At 40.8% G+C, this 13401-nt stretch overlaps 1 protein-coding gene across 1 annotated transcript; it reads right to left on the bottom strand.

Annotated features, from left to right (window-relative positions):
- Positions 1 to 1434: 1434 nt before the first annotated feature.
- Positions 1435 to 6987, bottom strand: insig1 (insulin induced gene 1). The gene is made up of 6 exons (XM_030780004.1): positions 6814 to 6987; positions 6182 to 6521; positions 5251 to 5375; positions 4716 to 4882; positions 4091 to 4190; positions 1435 to 2147 (listed from the first exon to the last, which is right to left on the bottom strand). Exons 2-6 carry the CDS (start codon positions 6513 to 6515, stop codon positions 2118 to 2120), a joined length of 756 nt encoding a protein of 251 aa, XP_030635864.1. The 5' UTR covers positions 6516 to 6521; positions 6814 to 6987; the 3' UTR covers positions 1435 to 2117.
- Between the last annotated feature and the right edge of the window lie 6414 nt (positions 6988 to 13401).

A 13401-nucleotide genomic window follows, 5' to 3' on the forward strand; every position in this document is an offset into this window, starting at 1 on the left:
TCAGGTGCTTTGTCACCCAAGTAATAAAGCTTTCATTCAGTTCAATTTCTTTTACCCTTTCCCTGAACTTCTGCAAAGAGATTCAAATAGAGCCCAGTATATATATATATATATATATATGTATGTATATACAAACACATCAGAAATCAGCATTGCATGAATGTTTTTTTTTTTTTTAAGAAAAAAAAAAAAACATTTCCCTCTAGTTCTTTGCCAACCATTCCCTAACAGAGCTTCCTCAATTTGTGTTTAAAATACTAAAATATCTTTTTTTTTTTTTGCTACTAAAACAAGTAGATGTAGTTAATGACTTGTTCTATTTCAATCTGAACAGCGAGCCAAGTCATTGGTATCATCTGTGAGACAACTGTTTTTCTTTTTAAATGTGGAAAAAAAAACAACCTCAAATCGAATCTTTTATATACTGTACCACTACATATACAGCACAAACACGGGGTGGTTATTGCTTTGTGGGTTCGTACACTGCATATGGTTCTGAGGAATCTTACTTGTTTTCTTTTTTTGTTGTTGTTGTTTTTTGTTTTTTTTTTGTGTTGATATTTAAAGAGGTGTCAAAAAATAATAAATATAGAAAGAACACCAAGCTCAAACACATATCTGATTGCACTTCATTTGCTTAGACCAGCTACTTAAAAACTCGGTCTAGCATGGTAACATCTAAATGATTCAAAAAGGAGTAGAGATTACATGGGTAAGTAAGATACAATGAACGATGTACAAATGAAAAAAAAACAAAAAACAAAAAAAAAAAAACACACACACATCGATAACGAAGGAGGGAAAAAAAAAAAAAAAGTAACAAAACTTAAGATCAACAGTGACAAAATCACTCAGTCCTAAAACATAAAAGGCAATCACAGATTGCAAAATGTCAGAGGCCACAGTAAAAAAACCCAAAAACAAAACAAAAACAAAAACAAACAAACGACATCAGTAAGTCTCTGAGGCTAAAGACTCTGGGTTTCTCTCTCTCATTAGTCTCATTGGTCGAATGTGGACACTTTAAAAACACACTTCCTTCCCAAGGCCTCTAAGGTAACCCATTTCTATATAGAGTAACCATAAGAGAATGAATGGATGCATAGCGCCCCCCAGCCCCCCCCCCCGCCCCCGTCAGCCAAGCTCTACACACCGCTTTGTCTCCCATGGAGACCGAAACGTGATTTTACATACTTCTGATGAGCTGCTGGCAGCAGCTAGTGACGAAGAGAGGACAATATTTACCTGTTTAATACGCCGTCTATTGGTCTTCATGGTACTCATTCATATCGGCACTGATCCCCGTTGGCAAATTAACTTCACAGACTCTTGTGAATTAATACTAGGTTTGGTAGACTTTTTGTTTTGGAAAGATACTATTACTGAAACAGCCAGTACAAAAAAAACAAACAAACAAAAAAAAACAACCCACACTACGCACAGATCTCTTCTGGTGTCCCAAGACATATTTGCACAGCCTGTTTTTTTTTTCCCTTTCCTAAATATCTTATTCTCCCGCAAAAAAACAAAAATGAAGAAAAAAAAAAAAAAAAAAAGAGAACATATTAAGGAGCGTATACTTCCTTCACCGCCCCATTTCTCATCTCAGCTGTCAGAGCTATGCACACAAACAACCACCCACACACACTCACAATCACCCGTTCAAAAGCTAATTGTCCACTCTTACAAAGTAAAACCGAAAGCAGTTAGCGTCATGGTTACGTGGTACACTCTTTCGCCACTCCATTTACAACAAAAAAAAAAAAAAGAAAAAAAAAAAGAAGAAAAATGCCAAGGCTAACGTGGGGGGAATTTTGAGGATGGCGTTGGTGGTGACGTGGAGGGAAGGGAGGGGTGTTTTGGCCATTAGGAGCATCTCTCGCACTTGGCACCTTGAGCTGAGTCGGTGTTCACTGGTCCATTCAGGTTGTTGAGAAACAGGAGAGTCGAAAAACGTAAGAGCAGAAGTGTTTTTTTTTTCCCTGTCTTTCAACTGAAGTGTCTTTACTCCTCCCCTCCTCTGCTTCTCTTCCAGGTTGTCCAATACTGAGGTTGGTTCTTCGCGTTGGCACGTGCCCAAGCTCGAGCTTTCTCATTGGACCCCTCTGACCTGTCCATTAGTCGTTGTGAGGTTTCTCATTGGAGCCCTGAGCGAAAACGAGAGGAAGAAATCCCATTAGGATTATTGCCATTACGCTAACAGTGTCCATACACTGTAAGCCAACCATGAGACTCAAGGTAAAACAATAGAAGGTGTGAACGCCATCTTTCAAGATGAAACCGCACGTCTCCTCATCCTGAGAGACTTAAGGATGAGACAGACAGAGACTTTTCAAGAAACCCCTAAGGACATCATATAACCTTATGAAGGTAGTTCTGTGTCCTCATAAAACGTTCCACAATGTTCTCTAAGTCTCCCAGAATACCTCAGTGCCATCTATAAATACTCCTTGCCCATCCCCGATAGCTGGGTAACCATTATGCTGTGGCTATACATGCAGCAGGTTATGAAAGCCCAGTCTGGATATGGAGACACAGTAAAACATGATAGCCCTTCCTCTAAGAGCTATGTCTACTGTTCCATCTATCTCCCCTATCCCCATGCCCTGCCCACTTTAGGCAGGCTATAAGTGTCTCCAAAAGTCTTATATAGGTCAAACACCACAGCAGACTCACCACTTTTCAATGGGTGACACATTCTGAGTCAAGTATTTACTTGTGACAGTCAAACAGCTAACCGTTCTAAATCCTATCAGCAGAATTCCAAACTGTACTTTTGTGCAAGTTCATTCTGGAACTTTCTGTAAGTTTCAAGGCTTGTAAATATACTGCAAGTCCCCAAGGGCAACGTCCTTCATTACCTATATGTTCGACATGCGACTTCTGACATGAAATTGTAAATATGAACAACGCCCCCTCAGGAGAAAAAAAATTTACTTCACTTTCTCATGGCTTTCACCCTGGCAATGTAGCATTACTGAACTTTTTTTCTTCCCTAAGAATAGATGCTTCCAAAATCGGCTGGGACCACAAGACCACAATATTTGCATGACATCTGACATCTGTGTACTGGTCCATCAATGTTTGGTCCCAAGTCTCTCCTGAAAGGTTCTTTGGTCTGACCTACATATCTCTATTCAAACATATCCTTTCACAGAATAGAACACTCCTTCTGTTCTAGAATACTTGTATGGAAATGCTTCACTGAAACTTGCCATTCCAGAATCAGAATGCAAAGTGACTGTGGTGGTGTATTCCATTCCCTCTTACTGCAATTTCTTTAAATTAATTTTGTGCTCCACAATATTAAGTAGCCCAAGAGAAATCTGAAAATGCGGCCAATTCCAGCCGGCCACGGCACAGAGTCTCCCTGCCAAACTTTGCAAACAAGAAACAACAACAAAAACAACAACAACAACCCTGTGGAATGAACCGCCTGGTAAACAAAGGGCAGATTGGCTCCCACTCTGCCTATTAGCATGAAAAACAACAAGCGTAATCTGCTTTCACGCTTTCATTGAGTCAGGGCACAGTTATTCTGGTCAGACAAAGGGCACAGCTGACTGAGGAACCTCTCAGGACAACAGAAGAAAAGAACCAAAACACACACACACACGCTTCGGACTCTAATCAACAGCAATTAAGCTGTTGCTACTGGTCGTTTCATCAGAGAAACACCTATATGAGGAAATCCCCATAAACCACAACAAACTAGATGGACAGTTTTTCAATAATACAGTATTTTTGTAAACTTTTACTAAAGGCCAGCTGCCCACAAAACCAGGCATGTTTGAGGCTTCTGTCTCAGGAAATGCCATGCGTTTCATTCTACTTCCTGTTTCATTTCTGCTGAAATTTTCATGTCAGTTTCAATTCTGTTTTCTAGTGCCAGCATTACCAGATGGACTGTTAGCAGCAGCATCTACACTGCATTCAGTTCCACATAAAAATATACGCAGCTGGAAGAACATCAAACAGCTGAACAGGTCTCTGTTCAGTGTAAAAGGCTTTAACAGACTTTAAAGTGAGAGATAGTGAGTGAGAGTGACAGACAGAAAGTAACCAATCAGACCAGGGCTGAAGTTCTTACCATGGCCAGCTGACGCCCAATGTTGCCCACTGTCACTCCCCCAGAGAAGAAAATACAGGGCAGCCATGAACGCACATACAAGAAGTCTGGAGAAGTATACCTGAGGAAAGAGCCAGATATAATACATTAATTAAAATACAACATTGCCAAAATAAACTGCCAATCACTTAACCCCCTGTGTTTTGGGTATACGACTCAGCTATCGTCTATTACTTGAAAAATATAACTATGTTATTCTGAAGGGAATTTTTTTTTTTGTGATGGGGCCTGAATGTAGACGGAGACGTGGGCAGAATGTTTAACTTGTCACCTTAAATAAGCCCAATTATCTACAGTCAATCCATCAGGTCCTGTCAAATAAACAGCACAGGCTCGCTATGCCACAAAACCCTCTGAGTCACACACAGCTCTTTTCTGTGAACGTGTTGTTCAAATAACAATAACAACCCGGAGGTCAGACGTACCGGACGGCTGATAAGCTACCGCAAATGACTGGAACAGATAAGCCTCTTAATACTTGGTAAATTATTATTTTTACAAGTGAGCGTGTTAAATGGATATTTAGACCGATATCCAAAGTGTTGTAGTCCTTAGGTTAAGTAAAAGAAAGAAAAATGTCACTCACTGATAGATGCCATTGTAGACCAGAAACTGGGCGACGAGGGTGGCCAGCAGGGCAGTGGTCAACCCCAAGCCGAAACCGCTCCTGGATCGGTCAAACGTCCACCACAGCCCCAGGGACAGGGCTGCCAGGGTCAGGGACAGCTGGACGTTATTGGCAAAGTCCAGTTTCTGAGAGAGGGCCAGAAGTCAAGGGAAAAATGGTGGAGTGGAACCTCCTTGTGCGTGTGTGTGTGTGTGTGTGTGTGTGTGTGTGTGTGTGGGGGGGGGGGGGGTCAGAGCTCAACTCAAGACAACAGAGTGTGGGAACCTTATGGTGTATACAGGGGACAGTGTGATGGCTTACCCCTCCTGCATCAACGTAACACATACAGGTAGTATTTACAAAAAGCACCTCTCATGTAGAATAATGGTAAAAAAATGTTTAATGTTTAAATGCTCAGTGTTTAAAGTTACAGTCGTATTATAAAGCACAGTGTCAGTTTGGTGGAATGGTGGAAGGGTATTCTCCTCTGAGAGGATGGTAAGAGAAAGGATACAGCACTGGCGTGGTTGATGCCAACGAACACAGCAATACACCGCATCACACTGGCCCACTCCCGTTTGAACTTGTGGGGCTCCCCAAGGTGACTGTCCAAAAAGGGGTACAACAGACCCACCACAGCTGGGGAGAGACAGAGAACTATGTTAATCAAATGTATAACTGTACATTTACACGCCCACGTTCAACAACCGTTTCCCTAACTTGTTTTTTGAAATGCCATTTCTGTACTACATAAACAGTAGGACTTCAAGTTTGAGATGGCGACAGAGTGGCAAAAAACAGAGTCTGTCCTATTATTTGGTTAAAAGAGCGCAGCGCTAAAAAACAAAAACGATACAAAAACAAAAACCGTAATACAGAAAAAAGAGCAGGATTTTTCAAAATCAGTTAAACTATGTGGAATGTAGGGGGATGGGTTCAATGACGGAATTATTTATTTATTTCTGCTGCACACGACTTCCGTGTTTCTCTTTTTCGGTAAGTGGCATGTTCGACACAGCAGCCAATCACGTGCTGTTCTTTCAGCTCACCCGTTCTAAGAGCAGCCAATGATATAGCAGAATACCAAGAATGACCCCGAATGCCCGGTTGTTTCCAGGATAGCACAATCGGAGAGCGATGGAACTACGGCTGAATGTGACCGAACAAAACTATCCCCAAACAGTACTTTGAGGACTATTACATAATGGATAGGCTAACACAATAACAAAAGGACCACACACGACCCTCCGTTTAGTCTTTACTAACGAGCCAACTACAGAATAGGATGTACGATGATTTATGTATGGCTGACTTAGCAGAAGGCAAAACATGGCAATCTCAACCCTTCCCCAGCCTCCTTTTGTTTAACCAGCCAACGAGATAAGTGAGCTGTATAATAAAACTAAACAAATGATAAAATATTGCCGAGAACATCACAAACTTACCAGCTGCAGTTCCACAGCAAAGCGGAATCCACCAAGCAGATGAAAATAAAGTGTCCATCACTCCCTCGGGGAAAAGCGTAACGTTTCTTTGAATCTGAAGCAAATTGAGTACCAGGGCTAGGAGCACCCCGACGGTAAATAGTACTAACCCTCGTCGGATTAAATTGGTGGAGTGGACGCTGTACAAGGAGCGGTAGACATGACTGAGCATCGATGTTAAGATGGACATCATTTCGCTTAATTTTGATGCGATCCAACTTGCGCTTGACAAATCCTTCGACTTCACATTGGTAGAACAGGAGCAACTCCAACAATGTTCTTCTAATCTTGGCATTTGGCACTATGCAGACAAACAAGGAGTCAAATCGTAATCAGTGACTGCTGAAAAACTTATCTTATCCATAACACTTCATCAGCAGACAAGACTTATGCAAACGTGTAACTTACACAGCTTATGTTAAATTAACTGTTCTGTATTTTTCCAAGCGACGGTATTATGTTACAGAGCAACATAAATCGCCAACAGCAAATATAGAAATGGAATGAGATGATGGTGACACGTTCAGTGTTTAAGAGTAATCCACTGACTTGAGTGGTCTCTTGTAGAGAATCCCCCCCTCCCCTTCTCTTACCTTATTCTTAGGACAGTGTCCTCGGTATACGGTTGAAATGCTGCTGTGTTGATTCGCACCTCTGATATACTGAAGTTGTTACTGATGCTTTCTAACAGGTCGTACTCTGTTCACATCATCGTTCAAACGAGTCAGAAAATGCTGCTGGCTATTTCATTCCTCAGTAAACCTCATACCACACGCGCGCTTCCTCTGCAGAAAACAAGCGCGGAGGTGTCTGGTGAGTAGTACCGACCAATCAGAACGCGGCGGGCGATATGACGCGACCACACACCACCTCCCTCTCACGGACACACGTAGCTGGTGTCTGTTCCCGTCAGCAGACACGACGACCGACGTTGTTTCTGTGCAGACGTGGTGTTCACAGAAAAAAGTCCTGTAACTTTTCACACAAAGCCCAAATCTAGGTTAGCGAAGTAATGCCCTTTCTGTTGATTTTAAACAAACACACTGTCAAACTGGGGGGGGGGGGGGGGGGGGGGGGACTCAGATAATATGTTAGGAATGTTCTTCTTGAAGACTTTCAGTATTTAAGATACACATGATCCACTGTATTATTGATAACCTCAAAATGTATTCCAATCATTTTTTTTCTCTCTTTAAACTGAGACAAATACATCTTTTGTGTCTTATGTCTCACATAGCTATGTGTGTGTGTGTGTGTGTGTGTGTGTTAGCGGTAGAATGCTTGTAGCTTATGTTTTTCTGCTTGGCTTTTTGTTTTGGATGATTTGTACAGACAGACAGGGAGAGAAATGAGGGTGTGTGGCGTGATGGAGGACAGTCACTGTGTGAGACATGCAAATTTGCATGTACCAAAGAGGGTCAGTGACACAGGGACTGGGCATGGTCCAAACAGTCACCAGAGGTGGTGGTGGCGCACTGTAAACTATACCCTGCACGTCTGGGTGAGAGGTTAAATCAGTGGTACCACAGAAACGTGACAAACCGCAAGCTTGTTCGTCTTGTTCCTGGAGCACGATGTCCGTTCTCAGAGATAACACAGCCCACCAGGAGTGAGGGCAATGGGGTACCCAGGATCTTGTGTCTGAACTAAAAAGAAGTGAACTAAACTGACTGCCCCTGAAACACACACACACACACACACACACACAGACACAGACACAGACACAGACACACAAAAATATGTCTGTTTAATATAGACGTTCCTCAAGGTAATGAAGACAACTATAGTTATTTAGTTATGGCATTCAGTATTCTGTTTTATGAGGACTTGCAGTATTGAATTAGGTATGCAAACCTCACTAATCCGCACCTACACTGACACATGCAAATGAACTGGTGGATAAGTCATATGATGACTTGCCACGTTGATTTGTAATGCTCCAGAAAGTGAAACAAACATAATTAAGTTGTGCAATGGGGAGATTAACAAAAAATCCGCTCTGAATTTATCCAAATTGGTGGTTTAAAAAGTACCAAAACCCATGGCACGTGAAAACTCAGTTGCTGTTGGCAGACTGTGAAAACGAATACAGAGGGTGAATCATCTTTCTTATGCAAATCATCCTCGGAAATGAAGACACGATTTTCTAACCCTGAAGGAAGTAACTGTGCACACAGGGAAGCAAGGACTAGGGTGATCAGAGAGTTTCTTTTTCAATTTATTTTAATTAAATCTTACTTTGAGGTAATTGTTGTGGTTTTCAGTCTCCCGGGGTTCTGTTCTTCTTGAGTTCCTTCTGATTTTTTTTCGGGCTTGACAAAAAAAAAAAAAAAAGGAACCAAACTGGGATGAATGTTTTTTTGGTTTTTTTTTTCTGATTTGAGTGAACAGCAGGGATTTCAGTTCTGTTTCTTCCTCCTCTAAGTTCTTGAAAGTTGAAGTTCTCATCAAAGTCATTGTGAAGCTTTGAAGCAACAGTTCAAAATAGTGCGATGAATTGGAATGATTTTTCCTTTTTTTGGTCAGATAGATAACTCACCACCGTAAATACTAGTAACAGTCCCCATTGGAACCAAGATGAATGGCCTGGTCAATTAAAGATGACATTCAAAAGCTTACATCAGTTTCAGTTTCACAGTCACTCTTGTGTGAATGCAAGATGTTCTTTTCAAATGACATGGTCACTTATGGAGCCATTTAGGGTAATCCAATGCAGGCATCCGCAATGAGGTCACTTCCATCATGGGATACTAGTGTACTTTGATCTGGTGTGATAACTGGCTGATTAGAGTTTGTCAGAATCCACAACAAAATCTGCTTATGAGACATTATCAGCCTTTTCCCTGAAGATGTTACCCTTTGACCTCTAAAACTTCAGATTTGTGTCTTTACATTTTGACTGGTCAAAAAAGAAAAAAAATCCAATTTATTCATAAGTAACACTACTTTTTGGGCGGCTTTAATGGCCTGAACAGTAGAGTGAGTAGTAGGTTGTTTCAGGAACAATGAAAATGAAAATTGCAATGGTTCCCTTTCTCCCTATCCTTTGTTATGAAGAACACCGCTGTCCTCTTTACGGCTTGTGACCCACACACTGTGAGACCTGTATGAGACACACAAACACACATCTTTTGCAGGCTTAGGCTTAATTGTCGCGTTTCTGGTTGAAAGGTTGGGCGTTAATCTAGCTGTGTGAAAGTAAAGACATGGCGCGTATCCGGCGGTGGCTTGTGGCACAACATCTGTGTGGAAATGTGTGGGGGAGAGATAAGCAGTGTGGTTGTGGTGGTGGTGGGAGGGGGGGGGCGTTTTAGATGAGGAGAACGGGTCAAAGAGAAGCATCAGTCACACACGCCAGGCCTCCCTAGGGCCATAACTGCAACCCCGCAAAGGCCCCCACCTCCTCATCTCATTCTCTCTCTCCTCTCTCAGAGGAGAGAAAGAGAGAAATAGAGAGAGAGACAGAGAGAGAGAGAGAGAGATGGAAATGCTCTCGAGGATAGAGGATTCACTACTACAATATTACAGTTAGGTAATATGGTCGTAATATAGTAAAAAAACAAGCAAACAACCAACCCTATGTATCTACTATATTGTGCTGACAGAACAGACATGTGCTACGTGTAATTTATGCAATATTTGATAATGTAATAACTTATTACTGCTACACTTCTTATGTCATAGTTCTTAAGCAGATATAACATCTTAATAAGAACTGTATTATACGTTTCTGAGCACCAGAAGACAGATAATGCACACACATATATATATATTGGCAATGATAATTTAGCTTTTGAGTGGCAGTTTTAGACAGAAGCCTTTAGTCCCGATGATGGTGTTCTCTGAGTCGCCTGTGCTAAAACGCACACTAATGCAATACACCGCGTAGAGCTTGCTTTACTGTCTGATACACCGTCTGGGAGACATGCATTGTGAAAGTTATTGAGGATATTGTGATGTCAAGCACTTAGCGTCTGTATATAGCTTCCCAAAATCTCTTTCATTCGCGCTCTCTCTCTCTCTCTCTCGCTCTCTCTCTCTCTCTCTCGCTCTCGCTCTCTCTCTCTCTCTTGCTCTCTCTCTCTCTCTCTTTCTGATTTCAGTCTCTTTAGAGGTCTCTAGCAGCAGGATGCTCTGGCAGATCAAATGAATCCCTGATGAAGCATGGCAGAGATTAAGCAGTAAGTCTGGGAGGAATATCACCATATTCAAAATAATGAAAGTCTTAAACCCTCCGCAAATTGACTCATCATGCTAGATTTTGACAAGAGCTCTCTCTCTTCTTCTTCTTCTTCTTCTTCGTCTTCTTCTTCCTCTTCTTCCCACCCTCTCCCTCCTCCCCTTTCCGTACTGTATGAAGCTGTATGCTAGTAAACGTGCTAATCCACCCTCAGAGACACAGGCTTATGATCAAGACTCAATTTCATCCTCATTCACAGAATTCGTCTCTTTAAAAAAAAAAAAAAAAAAAAAAAATCTCAACGAAAAAATGTGATTTCATTGTAGTTTAATCGCTGCAGCATCTATTCTCTCCAGTCATGTTTTTTTTCCCCCCTCTCTTCTCTTAACAAATCACGAGAGAGAGAGAGAAAGAGAGAGAGAGAGAGAGAGAGAGAGAGAAAGGGAGAGAGAGAGAGAGAGAAAGGGAGAGAGAGAGAGAGAGAGAGAGAGAGAGAGCCTCACATATGAACTCAACATATTCAGCAAACGGTTTCTCTCCCTTCTTTTTTTTTGTTTTTGTTTTTGTTTTTGTTTTGGCAGGGCTTACATTACTTTTGGCAATGGCTTGAAGTCAAGCGATGATGGAAAGATGAAAGAGACAACACTATTAATAACTGAGCCCTCGTTTTTTGGCCCGACTCTTCCAAAGGGCCTTTGTCACTCAAGCCCTCAGTTACGCGAATCATCATTGTTTTCACAAACTTTGCCATGTTGACTTTGTACTTTGACAATTAACTTGTATGTTACATTTTTTACTACACTTAAATTGTGACTATAGAATATCTGCTTTATTTTAGTAATTCAAAGAGTCCAACGAATCTGTTAAATTTAAGGTACGAGTTCGTCTACAATTCTATAACCAGTGTGCCAAAACTGGTAATTAAAATGTATTTTGAGCAGATAATGAAACTGGATGAATAAGAATTTGGAGGAAAGAAACATGATTGAACACAGATGCCCTAAAACACAAATTACTGCAGAAAACTTTCTCCTTTGTGCTTGACATGCTTATGGGGCTGAAATTGTTAAATGTTTTAAGAAGAGGCTTCCTCTGATATGGATTAAATTAAAATTAAATAATAATGAAAGAAAATTCACAGAATCCAGCTTAGGTCAAAAGCATAGGTTCCCCTCAAACAAAACTGGGAGGTAAAAACAAACCATATGCAAAACAGTTTATTTATCTTGAACTGGAATGATTTAATACAAATTCCAATATGTGAAAACATCACAAACTAAGTAAGAGCAGAAGAACAATTTCCCTCACTCTTATGAACTGCTTGTGAGAGACTTTTTTTCATTTAAAAATACTTTTTTTTTTTTAATAATGCAAAAACAAGCCCATCCTGATAATTTGAGTTCTGTTATGTTTGCAATTCAGTGTTTTTAAATAGATATGCCAGATAATCTTCATTCATTCAAATACACTGCTTTGGATTCTGCAGAGAACTCAACTGTTTCAATTTGAATTTAACATTTTACTAAAGAGCCAAAAGGCATTTAATTGTTATTCAAATAATAGTTACTCTAGAACAAATATATTCAACTATGCATTTGTGTAGGCAGTTGTTGTAGCAGTATACTTTACAGGTGTGAATCATGGAGCTGTAGTTGAAAAATTGTTGCAGTATATGCAAATTCTTGTTCTCATATGCAAATAATTAGATCCACTAGATAAGATACATCTTATCTTTTTTAAGGTTATAAAAAAGGGTGTCACTCTGCCTTATGACGGTACATTGCTGTCAGCTTTGAGTGACAGAGCAAAATCTTTTTAAGAGTTTGAAAAACAACAGTGTCACTGTGGGCTCAGCGCTATCAGCCAATCAACACTTGTCTAGAATGCTGTGTTCCTGAACCATCCAATCACACGGCAGCTCCACAATGGGTTTGCGGTGGTAGTCGTCACTGTTTTGGAGACGACTCATTCATAAAACACACACACACACACACACACAAAACAAGACATTCCATGCAATATCTTCTTAAGGGCTTGTTCCATGTGTTTTTACCTGTGTTTGAACAAATACAATATTCATTAGATTTTTACTCAGTCGTGCTTCTCTGCTGTTTATATGTTGAGAATGGAGTTATTTGATTACAACGATAACTTCATATTGAGGACAGTAAGGGCAGAAGTCATCTCTGGTTCCTCTCTGCCTATACAGTTGTAGTGCAGAGGGGAAACAGAGATAAGCCATGTAACCACAGTCAGGTCCTGTGAGGTTATCGTTCAGTCTCTTTCTGTCAAAACAACCAAAAATGCACTTCGGCTGACCAGTCAGATTGCTTCGCCACCGAAACGTGAATGGAAAACACCCACCCTGTCCTGAAACGTACAGACGTGCGAGTACACACGCCCACTTTGCCGGGTTAACCTTTAACGTTTGCCCTGACACGGGTGCAGTGGAGTGGTTCGTGCTACACTTGTCGACTCTTACGAAAGCAGCGGGAAAGGGCAAAAACAAAACTGACCCCCTTTCCTTTAGCCTCCTTAATTTCCACATTGGCCTAGTCACAAACCAGTGCCCAAATAAAGTCCTGTCTTCTCTCCAAGTCACAGCCTGTTTGCTCAGTATCCTGGCATTTGCATTGTGTACTGTGCATTGCATGTGATGCAATGTGCAATAGAAGGCAGTTAGAATATAAGGCACTTTTTGTCACTGTTTGAAATATAGGTTTCAAAGGCATTGTCTCTTCCTCTGTGAATATGGTTTACAAGCAATATATATATATATATATATATATGTGCACATGTTGTATCGGAAAAATAGGATAAAGATTACTGTAGACTCCAGAAATTTCTGTAGTGATATAAGCCGACATAAACATCCTGTAACGTCTTAAATTCAGGGGAGGACCAATGCTCTTTTCACGTTAGTTGTTTTTTGTCAGAACTTCTGAATCACACACACAGACAGCCAGCGTATTTATTTTTGCCAAAGGGCCACATTCTTATA

Source organism: Chanos chanos, chromosome 7, assembly GCF_902362185.1.
Source record: "Chanos chanos chromosome 7, fChaCha1.1, whole genome shotgun sequence".
Taxonomy (NCBI): Eukaryota; Metazoa; Chordata; class Actinopteri; order Gonorynchiformes; family Chanidae; genus Chanos; species Chanos chanos.

Excerpts from the sequence above, each read along its gene's own strand:
- insig1 (XM_030780004.1), bottom strand. The coding sequence starts at position 6,515 with ATGCCAAGATTAGAAGAACATTGTTGGAGTTGCTCCTGTTCTACCAAT. Across the intron at positions 5,376-6,181 it reads TTGCTGTGGAACTGCAGCTG|CTGTGGTGGGTCTGTTGTAC; the intron begins GTAAGTTTGTGA and ends GTCTCTCCCCAG. Across the intron at positions 4,883-5,250 it reads GCATCAACCACGCCAGTGCT|AAACTGGACTTTGCCAATAA; the intron begins GTATCCTTTCTC and ends GCCCTCTCTCAG.